A 23,473-nucleotide genomic window follows, 5' to 3' on the forward strand; every position below is an offset into this window, starting at 1 on the left:
TGGAGCGTAGAAGAATGAGGGGAGATTTGATAGAGGTGTATAAGATTTTGATGGGTATAGATAGAGTGAATGCAAGCAGGCTTTTTCCACTGAGGTTAGGGGAGGAAAAAACCAGAGGGCATGGGTTAAGGGTGAAAGGAGAAAAGTTTAAAGGGAATATTAGGGGGGGCTTCTTCACGCAGAGAGTGGTGGGAGTGTGGAATGAGCTGCCGGATAAAGTGGTAAATGTAAACTTGGATGGGTTCATGGATGAGAGGGGTGTGGAGGGATATGGTCCAAGTGCAGGTCAGTGGGACTAGGCAAAAAATGGTTCGGTACAGACGAGAAGGGCCAAAAGGCCTGTTTCTGAGCTGTAATTTTCTATGGTTCTATGGTGATCTAGACACCTAAAACTTGAAGCTTTCGACCGTTTCTACTTCGTCCCCGTTGATGTAGACAGGGGCATGTTCTCCTTTATGCTTCCTGAAGTCGATGTCAATCTCCTTCGTTTTGTTGACATTGAGGGAGAGATTATTGTTGCCGCACCAGTTCACCAGATTCTCTGTCTCATTCCTGTACTCTGTCTCGTTATTGTTTGAGATCCGACCCACTACAGTGGTGTCATCAGCAAACTTGAAAATCGAATTGGAGGGGAATTTAGCCACAAGTCGTCGGTGTATAAGGAATATAGTAGGGGCAGCATTTTAGCGTCAGGTACTCTAGGTCCGGGGAGCCGAAACCCGCCAGTGTTGCTCCGTCTCAGCACCATGAGGTGTTGATTAGGAAGCAGACCCCACCTCCCCAAGTCTTAACTGAGGCCGCTGTACAGTCCATTCGATGGATTGAGAAGCCCTCTGGTTGTGAAGCAGGAGTGAGCCACGTCTCCGTGAAACAGAACACAGCAGTCTCTCAGTTCTCTTTGAAAAGTGAGTCTGGCTTTAAGTTTGTCCAGCTTGTTTTCCAGAGATTGGACATTTGCAAGCAGTAAGCTGGGGAGGAGGGCCCTGGGATCGTGTTGTTTTACTCTCACCTGCAGGCCTGCTTCCTGGAGTGACTGCTTCTTTTCGAGCCTGGGAGACAGTGAGAATAGTTTGCGGTATTAAGGGTATAGTTGTGATTGTGTTAATCGACTAGTATTAGCATCGAAGCGCTGGCTGAAGTTTATTTCTTTCCCTGCCTCTGATGCTCCGAGCATTCCCAAGGTCATGGTCAAGTGAAAAAACTTAAGGAATGGTCCAGAGTACATTTTATCGATTTAAGATTAATGCACACCCTTAGCAAAGGTTAAAAACCAATTTCCAATGGCCAGGTTTGGGAGAATGGTCTTCTGAAAATCCATCCTTGACTCGAGATCCAGGTCTGAATTGTTTCTTGAATATTTTTACTGGAGAAACATCTTCATCACCAGTTTTGTCATTTATTATTATGTAGGCTGCAAAGAGGCTGCATAATAATGTAGGCTGTTGTAGGCTGCAAAGAGACATAGATAGGATGCAAAGCTGGGCTGAAAAATGGCAAATGGAGTTTAACCCTGATAAATGTGAGGTGATTCATTTTGGTAGGACTAATTTAAATGTGGATTACAGGGTCAAAGGTAGGGTTCTGAAGACTGTGAAGGAACAGAGAGATCTTGGGGTCCATATCCACAGATCTCTAAAGGTTGCCACTCAAGTGGATAGAGCTGTGAAGAAGGCATATAGTGTGTTAGCTTTTATTAACAGGGGGTTGGAGTTTAAGAGCCGTAGGGTTATGCTGCAACTGTACAGGACCTTGGTGAGACCGCATTTGGAATATTGCGTGCAGTTCTGGTCACCTCACTATAAGAAGGATGTGGAAGCGCTGGAAAGAGTGCAGAGGAGATTTACCAGGATGCTGCCTGGTTTGGAGTGTCGGTCTTATGAGGAAAGGTTGAGGGAGCTGGGGCTGTTCTCTCTGGAGCGGAGGAGATTGAGGGGAGACTTAATAGAGGTTTATAAAATGATGAAGGGGATAGATCGAGTGAACGTTCAAAGACTATTTCCTCGGGTGGATGGAGCTATTACGAGGGGGCATAACTATAGGGTTCATGGTGGGAGATATAGGAAGGATATCAGAGGTAGGTTCTTCACGCAGAGAGTGGTTGGGGTGTGGAATGGACTGCCTGCAGTGATAGTGGAGTCAGACACTTTAGGAACATTTAAGCGGTTATTGGATAGGCACATGGAGCACACCAGGATGGTAGGGAGTGGGATAGCTTGATCTTGGTTTCAGATGAAGGTCGGCACAACATCGTGGGCCGAAGGGCCTGTTCTGTGCTGTACTGTTCTATGTTCTATGTTCTATTAAAGTGGTCATCAGTTCATAAGGTATAGGAGCAGAATTAGGCCACCGAGTCTGTTCCGCCACTCGATCATGGCTGATGTACTCCTCATCCCCATTTTCCTGCCTTTCCCCCATAACCCTTCAACCCATTACCAATTAAAAATCTGTCTAACTCCTCCTTACATTTACTCACTGTCCCAACATCCACCGCACTTTGGGGTAGTGAATTCCACAGATTCACAACCCTTTGGGAAAAGTAGTTTTTCCTCAACTCTGTTTTAAATTTGCTACTCCTTATCCTAAGACTATAACATCTCATCCTAGAATGCCCCACAAGAGGAAGCATGCACTCCACGTCTACTTTATCCATACCTTTTATCATCCTATGCACCCCAATTTGATCTCCCCTCATTCTTCTAAATTCCACAGAGTATATTGTTAAATCTCTCTTATGTGCGGGTTAGGTTGATTGGCCAGGTTAAAAATTGCCCCTTTGAGTCCTGAGATGTGTAGGTTAGGGGGATTAGCCGGTAAATATGTGGGGGTAGGGCCTAGGTGGGATTGTGGTCGGTGCAGACTCGATGGGCCGAATGGCCTCCTTCTGCACTGTAGGGTTTCTATGATTCTATGACAAACCCTTCATCTCTGGAATCAATCTCGTGAACCTCCTCTGAACTGCCTCCAATGCCACTACATCTTTACTCAAATAAGGAGACCAAAACTGTGCACAATACTCCAGGTGCGGCCTCACCAATGCCTTGTATAGTTGCAACAATACTTCCTTACCTTTATATTCTATTCCTTTAGCTATAAATGCCAACATTCTAGTTTTCTGTGACTCATGAACGAGGACACCAAGATCTCTCTGCACCAGAACACTCCGAAGTCTCTCCCCATTTAGATAATAAGTCGCCTTCCCATTTTTCCGACTAAAATGCATGACGTCACACTTATCCATGTTAAACTCCATCTGCCACATTTAGGCCCACTCTTCTAACCTATCTATATCCATTTGTAGGGTCCTTATTTCCTCATTGCAATTTACTGTCTTGCCTATTTTTGTGTCATCTCCAAATTTGGCTATAGAGCCTTCTATCCCTGCATCCAAGTTGTGAATATAGATTGTAAATAGCTGGGGCCCAAGGACCAAACCCTGCGATCCCACTAGTTACTTCTTGCCATCCAGAAAAAAAACATTTATCCTGACTCTCTGTCTTCTGTCCATCAGCCAGTCACCTATCCAAGCTAATAAATTAACCCTAATTCCATGTGATCTAACCTTGTGAATTAACCTTTTGTGCGGCACCTTATCAAACACCTTCCAGAAGTCCAGATATACTACATCTACAGGATCCCCATTATCTACTTTGCTTGTTACATCTTCAAAGAACTCTAGCAAATTAGTCAAACATGACTTGCCCTTCATAAAACCATGCTGACTCTGATGGATAGCGTTTTGACTTTCCAAATGTCCTGATATTGCTTTCTTGATAATTGATTCTAACACTTTCCCAATAACAGATGTTAAACTAACTGGTCAGTAACTTCCCACATTTTGCCTCCCTCCCTTTTTGAATAAGGGCGTTACATTAGCATTTTTCCAATCTACTGGAACATTTCCTGTGTCCTGGAATTTGGAATATTATAACCAATGGATCCATTATCTCCACCACCACTTCCTTTAATACCCGAGGATGTAGGCCATCAAGCCCAAACTTGTCTGCATTCAATCCCAATAGTTTGCTGACTACCTTTTCCCTATCGCTGTTGATTGTTCCAAGTTCTACCCTTTCTATTGCCTCTGACTTGCCTGTTCCTATTGGAATGGTACGAGTGTCATCCACTGTGAAAACTGAGGCCAAGTATTAGAGTCATAGAATCATAGAGGTTTACAGCATGGAAACAGGCCCTTCGGCCCAACTTGTCCATGCCACCTTTTTTTTTAAAATCCCTAAGCTAATCCCAATTGCCCGCATTTGGCCCATATCCCTCTCCCATCTTATCCATGTAACTGTCTAAACACTTTTTAAAAGACAAAATTGTACCCACCTCTACTACTACCTCTGGCAGCTTGTTCCAGACACTAACCACCCTCTGCGTGAAAAAATTGCCCCTCTGGACATTTCTGTATCTCTCCTCTCTCACCTTAAACCTATGCCCTCTCGTTTTAGACTCCCCTACTTTGGGAAAAGATATTGACTATCTACCTGATCTATGTACCTCATTATTTTATAGACCTCTATAAGATCACCCCTCAGCCTTCTACGCTCCAGAGAAAAAAGTCCCAGTCTATCCAGCCTCTCCTTATAACTCAATCCATCAAGTCCCGGTAGCATCCTAGTAAATCTTTTCTACACTCTTTCTAGTTTAATAATATCCTTTCTATAATTGGATGACCAGAATTTTCCAAGTGTGCCTTATCAATGTCTTGTACAACTTCAACAAGACGTCCCAACTCCTGTATTCAATGTTCTGACCAATGAAACCAAGCATGCTGAATGCCTTCTTCACCACCCTGTCCCCCTGTGGCTCCACTTTCAAGGAGCTATGAACCTGTACCCCTCTATCTCTTTGTTCTGTAACTCTCCCCAACGCCCTACCATTAACTGAGTAGGTCCTGCCCGGTTCAATCTACCAAAATGCATCACCTCGCATTTAGATAAATTAAACTCCATCTGTCATTCATCAGACCACTGGCCCAATTGATCAAGATCCCATTCCAATTGGAGATAACTTTCTTCACTATCCACCATGCCACCAATCTTGGTGTCATCTGCACACTTACTAACCATGCTTCCTATATTCTCATCCAAATCATTAATATAAATGACAAATAACAGTGGACCGAGCACTGATCCCTGAGGCACACCGCTGGTCACAGGCCTCCAGTTTGAAAAACAACCCTCTACAACCACCCTCTGGCTTCTGTCAAGAAGTCAATTTTGTATCCATTTAGATACCTCACCCTGGATCCTGTGAGATTTAACCTTATGCAACAACCTATCATGTGGTACCTTGTCAAAGGCCTTGCTAAAGTCCATGTAGACAACATCAACAGCACTGCCCATCTATCTTCTTGGTTACCCCTTCAAAAAACACAATCAAATTTGTGAGACATGATTTTCCACTCACAAAGCCATGCTGACTGTCCCTAATCAGTCCTTGCCTCTCTAAATGCCTGTAGATCCTGTCTCTCAAAATACCTTCCAACAACTTACCCACCACAGATGTGAGGCTCACTGGCCTGTAGTTCCCAAGCTTTTCCCTGCAGCCCTTTTTAAACAAAGGCATAACATTTGCCGCCCTCCAATCTTCAGGCACCTCACCCGTGACTATCGATGATTCAAATATCTCTGCTAGAGGATCCGCAATTTCATCTCTAGCCTCCCACAATGTCCTGGAATACACTTCATCAGGTCCCGGGGATTTATCTACCTTGATGCGCTTTAAGACTTCCAGCACCTCTCTCTCTGTAATATGCACTCTCCTCAAGACATCACTATTTATTTCCCCAAGTTCCCTAACATCCATGCTTTCTCAACAGTGAATACTGATGAGAAATATTCATTTAGGACCTCACCCATCTCTTGAGGATCCGCACATAGATGACCTTGTTGATCCTTAAGAGGTTCTACTCTCTCCCTTGTTACTCTTTTGCCCTTTATATACTTGTAGAATTGATTTAGCATCTCTTCAGTGTTCCCCACTATTAACTCTCTTGTTTCATCTTCCAAGGGACCAACATTCACCTTAGCGACTCTCTTCCCTTTTATATACTTATAGAAGCTTTTGCTATCCTTTTTGATATTTTGCGCTAGGCTTCTTTCGTAATTTACCTTAGCTATTTTTATTACTTTTTTAGTAACCCTTTGTTTATGTTTGAAAGTTTCCCAATCTTCCAGCCTGCCACTGGCCTTTGCAATATGGTATACCTTAGTTTTTGTCTTTATATTGTCCTTGACCTTCTTGTTTAGCCATGGATGTTTTATAACCCCCTTACCATCTTTCTTCCTCACTGGGATATATTTTAGTTGTGAGAAATTGAGTATCTCCTTAAACAACTGCCAATATTCATCCACTGTCTGACCTTTTAGCCCTGTCCTGCCCACTCTACCCCGGCCAAATCTGTCCTCATGCCTCTGCAATATCCTTTTCTTAATTCCCGAACGCTAGTGTGAGACTCCATTTTCTCACCCCCAAACTGAATTTTGAATTCGATCATACCATGATCACTACTTCCCAGAGGGTCCTTAACTGTGAGGTCATCAGTTAATCCCTCCTCATTACACAATACCAAAGCCAGAGTAGCCTGCTCAACTCAGTGGTCAACTCACTTATACAGCAAAGATTGAATTCAATAAAAGTCTAACCATGACCATGAAGCCATTGTCAATTGTCATAAAAACACATCAGGTTCACTAATGTCCTTTAAGGAAAGAAATCCACCTTCCTTACCTGGTCTAGTCTACATGTGACTCTGGAGCCACAGCAATGTAATTGATTCTTAACTGCCCCTCTGATCTGGCCCAGCAAGCCACTCAGTTCAAGGGCAATTAGGGATGGGAAATAAATGCTGACCCAGCCAGTGAGACCCACATCCCATGAAAGAATTTTTAAAAATGAGCAGTCAGTGGAGCTTTATTCCATAGGTGTCACCTGCTTGCAGTCTCTGGTGGAAACGAGGGAAAATCTCCCAAATGCCTTTAATGATGTCACCATGTAACCATGTGCAGAGATGCATTGGTTTACAATACGTCAGAAAGATTGGCATCTGCATAGAGCATCAAACATATGCACACAGGTCTTCTGAAGACCCTTGCTGATGTTAAATAAGGGCACCGCCCATTCTGCCCAGGTACAGCATCATCAACATGTTGTTATTGAGTTTTCACTGTATCACTCTTAAGCCTCATTAATTTGCTTCATCACATTGTCATCAACCACATTTTCTTGTATCCAGGCAGCTGCTCAGTAACTCTGGTTTGAGATACAAAGTGATTACGAAGGTGGTACAGGATGGTGCATGATAGTTGCCTGGCATACTTACACACATTTAGAGTCATAGAGATATGCAGCACAGAAACAGGCCCTTTGGCCCTACACATCCATGCTGACCAGGTTTGCTAAACTGAACTAGTCCCATTTGCCTGCGTTTGGCCCATATTCCTCTAAACCTTTCCCATCCATGTACCTGCCCAAATGTATTTTAAGTGTTGTAATTGCACCTGCCTCTACCACTCGCTCTGGCAGCTCATTCCATACACGCACCACCCTCTGTGTGAAAAAGTAGCCCCTCAGGCCCCTTTTAAATTTTTCCCCTCTCACCTTAAAGCTATGCCCTCCAGTTTTGGACTCCCCTACCCTGGGGAAAAGACCTTGGCTATTCATCTTATCTATGCCCTTCATGATTTTATAAACCTTTGTTAAGATGGAAGCAGGGAGGTTGTTTCTACTGGTGGGTGAGATGACAACTCGGGGCATAACCTCAAAATAAGGGGGAGCAGATTTAGGACTGAGTTGAGGAGGAACTTCTTCACACAAAGGGTTGTGAATCTGTGGAATTCCCAGTGAAGCAGTTGACGCTACCTCGTTGAATGTTTTTAAGGCAGAGATAGATAGATTTTGAACAGTAACGGAATTAAGGGTTATGGTGAGCGGGTGGGTAAGCGGAGCTGAGTCCAGGAAAAGATCAGCCATGATCTTATTAAATGGCGGAGCAGGCTCGAGGGGCCAAATGACCGACTCCTGCTCCTAGTTCTTATGTTGTTATGTTCTTACAATGTCACCCCTCATCCTCCTACACTCCAGGGGGAAAGAGTCCCGGGACTGGAAGGTTTCTGCTTATAATTGTAAGGTCTCTGCTTATAATTCAAACCTTCCAGTCCCAGTATCATCATTGTAAATATATTTTGCCCCCTTTCCAATTTAATAACATCCTTCCTGTAGCAGGGCGACCAGAATTGTACGCACTTCTCCAAATGTGGCCTTACGAATGTCTTGTACAGTTGTAACATAACGTCCCAACACCTGTACTCAGTACCCTGACTGATGAAAGCAAGTGTGCCAAATGCCTTCTTCACCATCCTGTGACGCCACTTTCAAGGAACTATGTACCTGCAACCTGAGGTCTCTCTGTTCGACAACACTCCCCATTAACTGTGTACATCCTGCCTTGGTATGTCTTAGAAAAATGCAACACCTCGCATTTATCTGAATTAAGCTCCATCTGCCGTACGTCAGTCTACTGGCCCAGTTAATCAAGATTCCTTTGTAGTCTCAGATAAACCTTCTTCTCTTTCCACTACACCACCAATTTTGGTGTCATCCACAAACTTACTAACCGTGCCTCCTATATTCTCACCCAAATTGTTTATATAAATAGCAAATAACAGTGGACCCAACACTGATCCCTGTGGCACACCATTGGTCACAGGCCTCCAGTCTGAAAAACAACCCTCTACCACCACCGTCTGTGTCCTATCGGCAAGCCAATTTTGTATCCATTTGGCTAGTTCTCCCTGGGTCCCATGTGATCTAATCTTACTGACCAGTCTACCATGTGGTACCTTGTCAGAGGCCTTGCTAAAGTCCATGTAGACAACATCTATTGCACTGAGCTCCACTATTTTCTTGGTCACCTCTTCAAAAGAACTCTCAAATTTGTAAGACACAATTTCCTATGCACAAAGCCACGCTGACTATCCTTCATCACTTGACTGGACATGGTAAATTGCTCCTTAGTGTCAGGGGTTTTATGAGGGTAAATATGTGGGGTTGGGATAGGGATGGGGAAAGAAATTGTTGTTGGTGCAGACTCAATGAAGCAAATGACTTCCTTTTGCACTGTGGGGAAGCTTTGATTCCATAGTCAGTGATAAATTGTGACCACTAAGTCCTCTTGCCAGTTGATCTTGTTCCAAGAATGTCTGTCATAATGTGAGGTCACACCATGAGCCTTGTGAGGCTCTGATGTCCTCAGGTGGTGCACTGATGCCTGTCAGCTGCTTGCTCACTTTGCTTTTTCCTGATAATTTACAGGAAATCCATTGAATCACAAATTGCAAAAGACATTTTTGTTGAGCAGCTGACATATTGAACTTGACAATCCGCTTCCCCTGACAAAGTTGTTCTCATGGAGCCTAAAGTGCCAAGGTTAAATGTGGAAGGTGGCAAGTTGGAGCAAGCTTTCTAACACTCTGTCAATTTCACTGGTATTAATTCGGTTCCCTGCTGACACTGGCCCCAAAAAGCCCCACTCCTGTGCATTGAAGTCCAGCCCTATTATGAATTTCTTTAAAAAACAACAATATGAAACCTTGCCTTTTTGTATTAAACAGGTGCAGCATTTCTTCTGGCTTTGCTTGTGTGAATGAAGAGCAAAATGACGGGAGCTGTGAGGATTACAGAATTAGATTCTTCTGCCCTGAATCTTTCTGTGAGTATTAGACATTCATAAAAGTTGATTCATTGATTGTTGCCTTCCACTTTGCAAACATTTTCTCTTTCAAATGGGCAAATATCATTTGATATTTATAATTATAATTTATTGATTGTTTCCCCAAACGTTGCGAATAATGTGAAATACACTAATGGCTGTAAATTTGCTTTGCATTTTAGCATCAACTGAAGGCCTTAATTAATTGAAATGCAACTGGATATAGATATAGAATCCCTACAGTGCAGAATGAGGCCATTCGGCCCATTGAATCTGCACTGACAACCAGGCCCTATCCCCGCAATCCCATACATTTACCCTGCTAATCCCTCTAACCTATGCATCCCGGGGCACTAAGGGGCAATTTGACATGGCCAATCAATCTAACCCACACATGTTTGGACAATAGGAGGAAACCAGAGCACCCGGAGGAAACCCATGCAGACACATGGAGAATGTGCAAACTCCGCACAGTCACCCAAGCCAGGAATCGAACCCGGGTCCCTGGAGCTGTGAGGCAGCTGTGCTAACCACTGTGCCACCATGTCATGCTGCAACTGTATTGACAGTAAACGGTTGTGGCACAATGAATACGGAAGACTACTGCATTGTAGCTCAGAGGGGTGAGACCCCAAGATGCTGTGGGATAGACAATGCGATGATGCTCCAAGTAGTGTATTAATTCATTCTGAAGTCAGATGGTGAAGTAGGAAAGTAGACCCAATCCTTCACTTAATACCAGTTATTCACAGGATGAAGCATTATAAAAATCAGCCTCCTCTTTAACCAGCAGCCATTATCCCAGATGTCTCTCTTTATAGTTATTTTGAGAACCAAGAAAGGCAAGTCTTTCTTTATATGTGCTCAAGGAACTTATTCAATCAATCAATGCCCTCCACTTGAATAATCTTAAGCTTAACACAACTGACATGCTATTAATAGAGTGGACAATCACATATCTTCAAAGGGAGTAGGAAAATTGCCCAGACAGACTATGCCATAAAAAGGAGCTTTTGAAAAATCTGAATTATGTTGTGTAAAACCCATAAACAATCACCAATATGAACTGGATATGTGCTAACACAGACTTCATGTGCTGTCTATGACATAAATTATGTTCTGCTTTGGGTATTATTTCTGGTACCAACATCCATGTCCAAACATTTATCAATATCAATGTATATGTTCCACTGGGAAAGGGATTGGCACTCGAGCTAAAACATTACCATTCACCGGGACCAATTTTACTCCAGGAGAAAAGCTGAGTAAATTAGCTTCATGTTCTCTGAAGTTTAGAAGAATGAAGGGTGATCCAATTTAAAGCTACAAGATTCTAAAGGGATATGACTGTATCCACTATTATTTCTGTTGGCTGTGGAATTTCAAACACAGGGACACAGGGTCAGGATAAGGTGTTGATCATTTCAGGACTGAGATGAGGAGAAAACTTGAACCCAGAGGGTGTTCCATCTTGAATATATTTAAGGCTACGACTGATGGATTTTTGGTCTCACAGGGAATCAGTGGCTATTGGGGACGGGCAGTAAAGTGGAGTTAAAGCCCAAGATCAACCATGATCACACTGAATACCTAAGCAGGTTCAATGGGCCATATGTATACTCCTGCTCCTATTTCTTGTGTTCTCGTGTTCTGCTGGAAGGATCTGAAAAGAGATATAGGTCTGAATTTCGAGGGTGGGTTAGGGCTAGCATGTAAAATCCAGTGGACACTGAACCTGGCCACTCTGCCCTGCTGAAACTTTGTGAGTTGGAGGGAGGGGATTGAGCAGCCAACGTTCGCTGAAATTTAACGGCAATGGGAGAGGCTCACAAAAAACACCCACTGGGCCATCAGTGTGCCCCCTCTTTGGATTTAATTTGATTTGATTTATTATTGTCACAAGTATTAGTATATAGTGGAAAGTATTGTTTCTTGCGCTCTTTACAGACAAAGTATACTGTTCATAGAGAAGGAAACGAGAGAGTCTATGACTCTAGTGCAGAATGTAGTGTTAGCTGTGGTGTAGTCATAACTGGGGTGTAGAGAAAGATCAACTTAATGCAAGGAGGTGCATTCAAATGTCTGATGGCAGCAGGGAAGAAACTGTTCTTGAGTTGGTTGGGACGTGACCTCAGGCTTTTGTATCTTTTTCCTGATGGAAGAAGGTGGAGAGTATGTCCAGGGTGCGTGGGGTCCTTAATTATGCTGGCTGCTTTGCCAAGGCAGCAGGAAGCACAGACAGAGTCAATGGATGGGAGGCTGGTTTGCATGATGGATTGGGCTACATTCACGACCTTTTGTAGTTTCTTGCGGTCTTGGGCAGAGCAGGAGCCATACCATGCTGTGAAAGCACCAGAAAGAATTCTTTCTATGGTGCATCTGTAAAAGTTTGTGAGAGTCATAGCGGACATGCCAAATTTCCTTAGTCTTCTGAGAAAGTAGAGATGTTGAAGTAGAAGGTTTAACCCCTTCTAGGATTCCCTCCTCTTGTGATCTTTTTAGCCTGGCCCCTCAACCCTACCCTCTTTACCAGAGTCAGATGTTTTTAAATTAATTTATGGAAGGTGGGCTTCACTGGGTAAGCAGCATCTATTGACCATTCCTTGCCCTTGAGAAGGTGGTAGTGAGCTGCCTTCTTGAACTGCTGCTGTCCCAGAGGTGTAGGTATGCCCATCGTGTTGTTCAGGAAGGAATTCCAGGATTTCAACCAGGCAACAATGAAGGAACGGCAATGTATTTCCAAGTCAGGATGGTCAGTGACTTGGAGGGGAACCTTCAGGTCATGGTATTCTCAGGTCTCTGTTGCCCTTGCGCTTTCTAAGGAGCCTTGGTGAGTTTCTGCAGTGCATTTTGTAAATGGTACATTATACTGCCACTGTTCATCGGTGGTGGAGGGATTGAATAATTGTGGAAGGGGTGCCAATCAAGCGGGCCACTTTGTCCTGGATGGTGTTCAGCTTCTAGAGTGTTGTTGGAGCTGCATGCATCCAGGCTAGTGGCGAGTATTCCACCACAATCCTGACTTGCGCACATTGATGGTGGACAGGCTTTGGGGAGTCAAAGGCCAAAGGGCAGGGTGAGACGGTAGGATCACGAGATAGCCGAGAAATCATGTTCACGTGGTATTTCGTGCCTCTCCACACAGGATATCGGGCAAGGTCAGCCTTATGCCCATTACCGGCATGAGGTGGAATAATTTATTTAAATTAAATTTAAATATGCCTATCATTGAATTGATAAGCCCGGGAGATTCTATCGCAGTGGCACTGCCAGGCTGGGACTGCCCAAGAGGCACCCTTTCTGCCCTTAACCACCCCGGTGGGCCTCAATGCTTCCAGTTCTACCAGTTATCTCTGGCGAGGATCACAAATGGTCCGCAGCAACTGGGTAAATTGTTGTGATGATCTCGCCGGTAGGACCGGAGACCACTGAGGCCCCCAGGGGAGGTCAAGGGCAGGGAAGGTGCCCCTTGGGTCAGTCGCAGCTGGGTTGTTTTTTAGTCTAAGTGCTTACGAGAGCATATTTGAACTCACCCACTAAATGGGTCAGAAACTCTCCTGTTTTCATGCACATCCAGGACTTAGAATTTTTTTTGTAAGATCACCCCTAAAAGGTGATTTACCCACCACAGGATTCTTAGCCTTTGACCTGCTCTTGTAGCCACAGTATTTATATGGTTAGTCCAGTCCAGCTTCTTGACTATCACCAGGACACCTATAATCAATGAGACCCCCAGTGCAGGATACTTCTTACAGGCCTCACTGAAAAACTTGCAGTGGTCACTACTTCTGGTGGTGCAGTCAGCAATGAAGAAAAGCAACCTCTTGCAGGCAAGACTTCCTGTCTTTGAGGACTGTACACCTTCTCTCAAGTCAATTAACTGCCATTTGGCCATTGAATGGTTGCAGGGCAGACATTTTTATTGGGTCAGGCTCCAATTTCTTATCTGGTGGTAAATACCATCAACAGTGAACAGTTTCAGTCCAGCTGCCAGTAACTACATATCCACAGAACAAAGTCCATATTTTGTTTCATGTGGATATTGTATTGAGAGCTCAGTTTAAAAAGGAAAGGAGAAAGAGTGGAGTGGGGGATAGAAATTTTACCCATGCTTAGAAAGTTTGCCTTGGAAACTTGGCACTGAATGATAGCTATTGCGAAATACTTGGAATTTTATTTTCTTTTATTAAGCTCTCAGTTCCATCTTGGGTTAACAGTAATTATTATTCTGTGTAATCGTTAAATTGGTCATCAACAGGAGCCAAATCTAGCTCCTTCAATTCTACACCCAATAAAATAAACTCTTCAAGACCATCTTTAAAAGCATTGCTCTCACTGTGCTTTTCTTCTGTTGCATTTATCAGGCAGCTGCAAAACTGAGTGGTTTGACCGTGATAACCCGTCAGGGAATGGGGATTATGAAGATCTTGTGAATCTCCGGAAAGAATATCCTGGTCAGATCTGCAGCAAACCGGTTGCCTGTGAAGTGGAGACAACATCAGGAGTTCCTGCCTCAGACACCGGAGACAACATCCCTCAGTAAATAATGATTCCTCTCAGCTTATTTGATACTGTGTCTTCTTTGGGCTGGATTTTAGGTTCCCATCTCGCTGGGAGCAGGGAGGTGGGGCCGGTAGTGCCTGAGAAACCTGGAAGTAAGTTCAGTGGTTGTGTTAGCAGCGACTGCGTTACTGTCGAGTTTCTGGCTTTGCCACCCCATTATCAGGGAACGGGGTGGTGATGACCCGCATGAGACAACTTCAACTTCCATATTTAAAGGAAGATTCCAAACATGCTGTTTGATGAATATTTGAGTGAGAAGAAGAACAGAATGAATTGGTGGAAGGAATCCAGGCATCCAGCGGATGAGTGTTTATGAAGCGTTAACTCTTGGATGTGTTGCTGGGGTTGTAAGAGACCCACATGGAGATACTCTTCATTATTCAAGATACAGAGAGGTCTGCTGATGAAACAGAGGTCTGACTGACTGGAAGTTGCCCATGTGATCTGCAGCAAGAGTGTGGTACCTTGTTCCTGGATTCAGTGCTGAATATAGTTAATGACCTCAGCAGGTCAAGAAGGGTTGGTATAGTGGCACACTCACTTATATTCGCATGTGAACATCATTCTACCTTCTCACTTCGTATCATCAAGCCTGCTTCATATCACTCCCACTAACCAGCCTTGCAGATGCACCCTCCCCTTTCTATCTATTAACTACCTCACATCCCCATCTGTCTATCTACCACTGACACTCACCCTCATCTCTCTGCAATGCCATGTCTCTCCCTCATAGTCACACACGCTCAGGCAGAATCCTTCCTTCAGGAGGCTTTGCTTTCATGTTCTCGGTAGTCTGTTCGCCACTTGGCTCAGACGCATCATCTGATCAGGCTGGTTCTTCTTCAGCTTCTCCAGATGATGTTGGTTCAACTGGTGTCGAATCGGAATGCGACACAGTCGTGATCATAGGTTCAGGGATTTCCAAACACCGAGTGTCAGATATTGATATTTCAGATACTGACTCTGCAAACCAGCCTCCCATCCATTGACACTGTCTACACGTCCTGCTGCCTCGGCAAAGAAGCAGCATAATTAAGGACCCCAAGAACCCCAGACATATTCTCTTCCACTTTCTTCTGTCGGGATAAATATGTAAAAGTCTGAGGTCACGTACCCACCAACTCAAGAACAGCTTCTTCCTGCTGCCATCAGACTTATGAATGGACCTACCTCACACTAAGTTGATCTTGCTCTGCACCCTAGCTATGACTGTAACACTACATTCTGCAGTCCCTCGTTTCTTTCTCTATGAATGGTATGCTTTGTCTGTATAGCATGCAAGAAACAATACTTTTCACTGTATACTAATACATGTGACAATCACAAATCAAATCAAAAATTCTCTTTTTGTCACCTCCAAACTCTGTCATCATGGGTTTACACCGTAGAAGAAATTGCGAGATTTTGGCAGTATTTCTCAATTGAAGAGTCGTTTCTTGGTATGGGCTATTGTATGTCGCATGGGCTATGTTTCTGTAGGATATGAGACAGTTGGTTACTCTTTTGGCTCATGGTTTCTCATCCTTTGATGCTTTAAATTCATTCTTCAATTACTGTACCAACGTCTCTGCCAATCCATTGGTGGAAGGATGGTAACACAGTTCTGATGTGCTGTATGCCAAGGTTTCTGGGGTAGTCCACAAATTCTTTTGACATGAACTGAGTCCCATTATTGCTAACTAATTGCTCCAATTTGCCAAACTGTGCAGGTACTTTGTCTCGTCGCTCAGTTGTCTTTTCAGTAGTCGTCAATTTCATCATCATGATTTCAGGCCATTTGGAATGTGCATCCACTTGGACAAGAAACATGGATCCTTCAATTGGTTCCACAAAATTAATATGTGCTCTTTGCAAAGGCTGTTTTGGCCAATCCCATGGGTGACGTGGTTGATGAGGTGGAGTATTTTGTATCCTTGCACAAGACTGACACCGTCCTACACTTTCTTCAATGTGTGAGTCGAGTCCTGGCCATCAGAAATAACTCCTTGTGAGTTCTTTCAAATGAATGACTCCTGGATGTCCTTCCTGGATTTGGTTGGTGGATGACTCCACAAGCATGGTGGAATTATCACTGTAATCCCCCACAGAAGTACTCCATTTTGTCCTGTTTATTTAAGTTTAACACTGCTGCCTCACAGCGCCAGGGACCCGGGTTTGATTCCAGCCACGGGTGACTGTCTGTGGGAAGTTTGCATGTTCTCCCGATGTCTGCCTGGGTTTCCTCCAGATGCTCTTGTTTCCTTCCACAGCACAAAGATGTACAGCTTAAGTGGATTGGCCATGGTAAATTGTTCCTTCGTGTCCAAAGATGTATAGGTTAGGGGGATTTGTGGGGTAAATACATGGGGTTACAGGAATCGGGCCTGAGTGGGATGCTCTGTCAGAGAGTCGGTGCAGACTCCATGGGCCGAATGACCTCCTTCTGAACTATCAGGATTCTATGATTCTATGAAGTTCCCTTGTTCAGTATACCTTGGATTCTTGATTGCTCCTCTATTTAGAACCATAGAACCATAGAAAATTACAGCTCAGAAACAGGCCTTTTGGCCCTTCTTGTCTGTGCCGAACTATTTTTTGCCTAGTCCCACTGACCTGCACTTGGACCATATCCCTCCACACCCCTCTCATCCATGAACCCGTCCAAGTTTTCTTAAATGTTAAAAGTGACCCCGCATTTACCACTTTATCCGGCAGCTCATTCCACACTCCCACCACTCTCTGCGTGACGAAGCCCCCCCTAATATTCCCTTTAAACTTTTCTCCTTTCACCCTTAACCCATGCCCTCTGTTTTTTTTCTCCCCTAGCCTCAGCGGAAAAAGCCTGCTTGCATTCACTCTATCTATACCCATCAAAATCTTATACACCTCTATCAAATCTCCCCTCAATCTTCTACGCTCCAGGGAATAAAGTCCCAACCTATTCAATCTCTCTCTGTAACTCAGCTTCTCAAGTCCCGGCAACATCCTTGTGAACCTTCTCTGCACTCTTTCAATCTTATTTACATCCTTCCTGTAACTAGATGACCAAAACTGTACACAATACTCCAAATTCGGCCCCACCAATGCCTTATATAACCTTACCATAACACTCCAACTTTTATACTCGATACTCCGATTTATAAAGGCCAATGTACCAAAGGCACTCTTTACGACCCTATCCACCTGTGACGTCACTTTTAGGGAACTCTGTACCTGTATTCCCAGATCCCTCTGTTCAACTGCACTCTTCAGAGTCCTACCATTTACCCTGTACGTTCTTCTTTGGTTTGTCCTTCCAAAGTGCAATATCTCACACTTGTCTGCGTTAAATTCCATTTGCCATTTTTCAGCCCATTTTTCTAGTTGGTCCAAATCCCTCTGCAAGCTTTGAACACCTTCCTCACTGTCCACTACACCTCCAATCTTTGTATCATCAGCAAATTTGCTGATCCAATTTACCACATTATCATCCAGATCATTGATATAGATGACAAACAACAATGGACCCAACACCGATCCCTGCGGCACACCACTAGTCACAGGCCTCCACTCAGAGAAGCAATCCTCCACAACCACTCTCTGGCTTCTTCCATTGAGCCAGTGTCTAATCCAATTCACTACCTCCCCATGTATACCCAGCGACTGAACCTTCTTAACTAACCTCCCATGAGGGACCTTGTCAAAGGCCTTGCTGAAATCCAGGTAGACAACATCCACCGCCTTCCCTCCATCCACTTTCCTGGTAACCTCCTCGAAAAACTCTAATAGATTGGTCAAACATGACCTACCATGCACAAAGCCATGTTGACTCTCCCTAATAAGTCCCTGTCTATCCAAATATTTGTAGATCCTATCCCTTATCACACCTTCCAATAACTTGCCCACCACCGACGTCAAACTTACTGGCCGATAATTTCCCGGATTTCTTTTGGAACCTTTTTTAAACAACGGAACAAAATGAGCCACCCTCCAATCATCTGGCACCTCCCCCGTGAATACTGACATTTTAAATATGTCTGCCAGGGCCCCTTCAAGTTCAACACTAGCTTCCCTCAAGGTCCGTGGGAATACCCTGTCCGGTCCTGGGGATTTATCCACTCTGATTTGCCTCAAGACAGCGAGCACCTCCTCCCCTTTAATCTGTAAAGGTTCCATGGCCTCCCTACCAGTTTGGCCTATTTCCGTAGACTCCATGCCCGTTTCCTCAGTTAATACGGATGCAAAAAAACCATTTAGTATCTCCCCCATCTCTTTTGGTTCCATACACAGTGTACCACTCTGGTCTTCAAGAGGACCAATTTTATCCCTCACTATCCTTTTGCTCCTAACATACCTATAGAAGCTCTTTGGATTTTCCTTCACTCTGTCTGCCAAAGCAACCTCATGTCTTCTTTTAGCCCTCCTGATTTCCCTCTTAAGTAGCTTCTTGCACTTTTTATACTCCTCGAGCATCTGATCTGTTCCTTGCTGCCTGTACATTTCATACAACTCTCTCTTCCTCTTAATCAGTGTTACAATCTCCCTCGAGAACCAAGGTTCCTTATTCCTATTTACTTTGCCTTTAATCCTGACAGGAACATACAAACTCTGCACTCTCAAAATTTCTCCTTTGAAGGCCTCCCACTTTCCATTTACATCCTCACCAGAGAACAGCCTGTGCCAATCCACACTTCCCAGATCCCTTCTCATTTCATCAAATTTGGCCTTTTTCCAGTTCAGAACTTCAACCCGAGGACCAGATCTATCCTTATCCACGATCAGGTTGAAACTAATGGCATTATGATCACTGGATCCAAAGTGTTCCCTCACACTCACATCCATCACCTGCCCTAACTCATTTCCCAATAGGAGATCCAATATCGCATCCTCTCTAGTTGGCACCTCTATATACTGATGTAGAAAATTCTCCTGAACACATTTTACAAACTCTACCCCGTCTAAACCTTTAACAGTATGCGAGTCCCAATCTATATGTGGAAAATTAAAATCCCCTACTATCACAACTTTGTGTTTCTTGCAGTTGTCAGCTATCTCTCCGCTGATTTGCTCCTCCAGTTCTCGCTGACTATTGGGTGGTCTATAATACAAGCCTATTAATGTGGTCATACCTTTCCTGTTTCTCAGCTCCACCCATAGGGCCTCTGTAGACAAGCTCCCTAATCTATCCTGCCTGAGTACCGCTGTAACATTTTCCCTGACCAACAATGCCACCCCCCCACCTTTTATCCCTCTGCCTCTATCCCGCCTGAAACATTGGAACCCTGGAACATTGAGCTGCCAGTCCTGCCCCTCCTGTAGCCAAGTTTCACTAATAGCTATAATGTCATATTTCCACGTGTCTATCCACGCCTTCAGCTCATCTGCCTTCCCTACAATACTCCTGGCATTGAAATAGACACACCTCAAAAAATTATTTCCACCACACTCTTCCCTTCCATTTGTGATTTTGCTTGAACTAACCTGTCTTTTTACACCTGCTCCACTATCTGCTCTGGCACTCTGGTTCCCACCCCCCTGCAAATCTAGTTTAAACGCTCCCCAATAACACTAGCAAATCTCCCTGCAAGTATATTGGTCCCCTTGTAGTTTAGGTGTAACCCGTCTCTCTTGTACAGGTCCCACCTGCCCCAGAAGAGGTCCCAATGATCCAAGAATTGGAAACCCTGCCCCCTGCACCAGTTCCTCAGCCACGTGTTCATCCGCCCAAGCATCCTACTCCTGCCCTCACTGGCATGTGGCTCAGGTAGCAATCCTGAGATTACTACCCTCGGGGTCCTGCTTTTTAACTTCCTTCAAAGCTCTTTGTACTCACTCTTTAGGACCTCCTCACTCTTCCTTCCCACGTCATTGGTACCGATGTGTACCACGACATCTGGCTGATCACCTTCCCTCTTTAGAACGCTGTGCACGCGATCAGAGACATCGCTGACCTTGTCACCTGGGAGGCAACAAACAATGCAGGAGTCTCTGTCCCGACCACAGAACCTCCGGTCCGTACCTCTGACCATCGAGTCCCCTATCAGTACTGCTCTCCTCTTCTTCATCCCACCCTTTTGCGCTGTAGAACCAGACTCAGTATCAGAGTTCCGGCTGTCGCAGCTTGTCCCAGGTAAAGCATCTTCCACAACAGTATCCAATTCAGTATACCTGTTGTGGAGGGGTATGGCCACAGGGGAACCCTGCTCTGCCTGTCCTTTCACACTGCCATTTCCTCTCCTTACAGTAACCCAATTTCCTGTGCTCTGCTGCTTAGGTGTAACTATCTCCCTAAAGCTACTGTCTATATACGTCTCATTCTCCCGAATTAGATGGAGGTCATCAAGCTCCTTCTCCAGTTCCCTAACACGCTTAGCTAGCAGCTGCAGCTGAATGTATCTTTTGCAGGTGCTGTCGTCAGGGATACCGGAGGTCTCCCTGATCTCCCACATCCTGCAAGAGGAGCATTCCAACATCTTGCCTGGCAGTTTTTTTTGCTCTGGGGAAATACAGGAATAAACTTTCTGAAAAGAAAAAAATAACCTACTCTCGCCTCTGCCTGTTCTCGCCGAAGCCTGTTTTGAGCCAAAGCCCTTCAGCTCTCACTCTGTCCCCTGCTCACTCCGCTGCCCGCTAACGACGCTGCCCGCTCAAAGGCGCGGCCTACTTTTAAACCCTCCAAAACCTTACCAGGCTGCTGCTGGGCCTATTTCCTGTTTTGAAAAAAAACCTCCGATTTTTTTCACAAATTTAACTGAAAAATAATTAAATAAATTAGTGCACAAACAAGCTCCCTTACCCTCAGCCTGCTCCTGTGGAACAATGATTTATTCGATGAAATTCCTTTCAAGATCATGTCCATGACTTTCCCCATCACCAGATCTAACTTTGTGCATCTTTGCACTGGAGAGACTGTAATAGGTAAACCATCAACCTGGCGTAAGTACAAGATGTTCACATAGTTCTCCTGTGATTCGTCTTTGTCCCAAATTGATAGATGTGATAGAGCATCGGCGTCCGCTTGTTGCTCAGATCTTCTGTCTTTAATCTGGTAATTGTGCACTAATAAGATGAGGGGCCATCTCTGCAAACCACTCACAGCTAGAGATATTCCTTTTCCTTTGTATGGACCAAAGATCATTGTTAACACACCACAGTCTTTCATAATGTACAATGTCTTCCATGCAGGTCATGGTGAAATCACTTGATTCCAAAAATGAAATTCAGAGCTTCCTTTTCCAATTGAACATAGTTTTGTTCAGTGCTTGTCAATGTTCTTGAAGCGAAGCTAATAATCTTTTATCTCCATTTGGCATCATATGTGAAACCACTGCACTCACTCCAAAGGGCAATGTGTCAACATGCGAGTTGTGTTTTTAAATTAGGATCAAAATGAAGTAAGTCTTCCTATTCCATTAACATATATTAGAGTTGCCCAATCATTCGTCGTCACAGACTGGATCAGTCCATCTTTGATTATTGTTTTAAGTTCCACTTCAACGTTTGGCTTGATAGCACATGGCACAGTTCTTGCCTTGATGCATTTTGGGATGCTATCAGGTTTTATTTTAAGCCATGCCTTGGCTCCGGTCATTTCCACTAAAGTATTTACAAATACCTCCTTGTATTTCTCCAAGAGTTTCTGTAATGTGTTCCTTCCATGAACCAATTGGTGAATTGCTTGCCAATTTAGTTTAATCTTGTTCAACACCCAAGGGGTACCACCAAGTTTACTTCCCAGCTGGTCAAGAATGTCATAATGTGAGCTGAGGTCACACCATGAGCCTTGTGAGGCTCTGATGTCCTCAGGTGGTGCACTGATGCCTGTCAGCTGCTTGCTCACTTTGCTTTTTCCTGATAATTTACAGGAAATCCATTGAATCACAAATTGCAAAAGACATTTTTGTTGAGCAGCTAACATATTGAACTTGACAATCCGCTTCCCCTGACAAAGTTGTTCTCATGGAGCCTAAAGTGCCAAGGTTAAATGTGGAAGGTGGCAAGTTGGAGCAAGCTTTCTAACACTCTGTCAATTTCACTGGTATTAATTCGGTTCCCTGCTGACACTGGCCCCAAAAAGCCCCACTCCTGTGCATTGAAGTCCAGCCCTATTATGAATTTCTTTAAAAAACAACAATATGAAACCTTGCCTTTTTGTATTAAACAGGTGCAGCATTTCTTCTGGCTTTGCTTGTGTTAATGAAGAGCAAAATGACGGGAGCTGTGAGGATTACAGAATTAGATTCTTCTGCCCTGAATCTTTCTGTGAGTATGAGACATTCAGAAAAGTTGATTCATTGGTTGTTGCCTTCCACTTTGCAAACATTTTCTCTTTCAAATGGCCAAATATCATTTGATATTTATAATTTATTAATTGTTTCCCCAAACGTTGCGAATAATGTGAAATACACAAATGGCTGTAAATTTACTTTGCATTTTAACATCAACTGAAGGCCTTAATTAATTGAGATGCAACTAGATATAGATATAGAATCCCTACAGTGCAGAATGAGGCCATTCGGCCCATTGAATCTGCACCGACAACAATCCCACCCAGGCCCTATCCCCGTAATCCCATACATTTACCCTGCTAATCCCTCTAATCTATGCATCCCGGGGCACTAAGGGGCAATTTGACATGGCCAATCAACCTAACCCACACATGTTTGGACAGGAGGAGGAAACCAGAGCACCCGGAGGAAACCCATGCAGACACGTGGAGAATGTGCAAACTCCACACAGTCACCCAAGCCAGGAATCGAACCCGGGGTCCCTGGAGCTGTGAGGCAGCTGTGCTAACCACTGTGCCACCATGTCATGCTGCAACTGTATTGACAGTAAACGGTTGTGGCACAATGAATACTGGAAGACTACTGCATTGTAGCTCAGAGGGGTGAGACCCCAAGATGCTGTGGGATAGACAATGCAATGATGCTCCAAGTAGTGTATTAATTCATTCTGAAGTCAGATGGTGAAGTAGGAAAGTAGACCCAATCCTTCACTTAATATGAGTACATTTACAGGATGAAGCATTATTAAAATCTGCCTCCTTTTTAACCATGATGTGGAAATGCCGGCATTGGACTCGGGTAAGCACTGTAAGGAGTCTAACAACACCAGGTTAAAGACCAACAGGTTTATTTGGTAGCAAACGCCACTCGCTTTCGGAGCGCTGCTCCTTCGTCAGATGGAGTGGAAATCTCCACTCCATCTCCATCTCCAATTTCCACTCCATCTGAC

At 44.2% G+C, this 23,473-nt stretch overlaps 1 protein-coding gene across 8 annotated transcripts in view; it reads left to right on the forward strand.

The window, feature by feature from the left end:
* Window positions 1-23,473, forward strand: part of LOC144510017 (uncharacterized) — a 275,355-nt gene that overhangs the window by 125,859 nt on the left and 126,023 nt on the right. For all 8 annotated transcript variants that reach the window (XM_078239203.1, XM_078239202.1, XM_078239206.1 and 5 more), the window contains 3 exons: window positions 9,618-9,715; window positions 14,080-14,254; window positions 22,401-22,498. In XM_078239203.1, coding sequence (XP_078095329.1) covers window positions 9,618-9,715; window positions 14,080-14,254; window positions 22,401-22,498 — 371 coding nt within the window. The remainder of the gene's footprint in view (window positions 1-9,617; window positions 9,716-14,079; window positions 14,255-22,400; window positions 22,499-23,473) is intronic.

Source organism: Mustelus asterias, chromosome 22 (genome assembly GCF_964213995.1).
Source record: "Mustelus asterias chromosome 22, sMusAst1.hap1.1, whole genome shotgun sequence".
In the NCBI taxonomy this organism is placed as follows: Eukaryota; Metazoa; Chordata; class Chondrichthyes; order Carcharhiniformes; family Triakidae; genus Mustelus; species Mustelus asterias.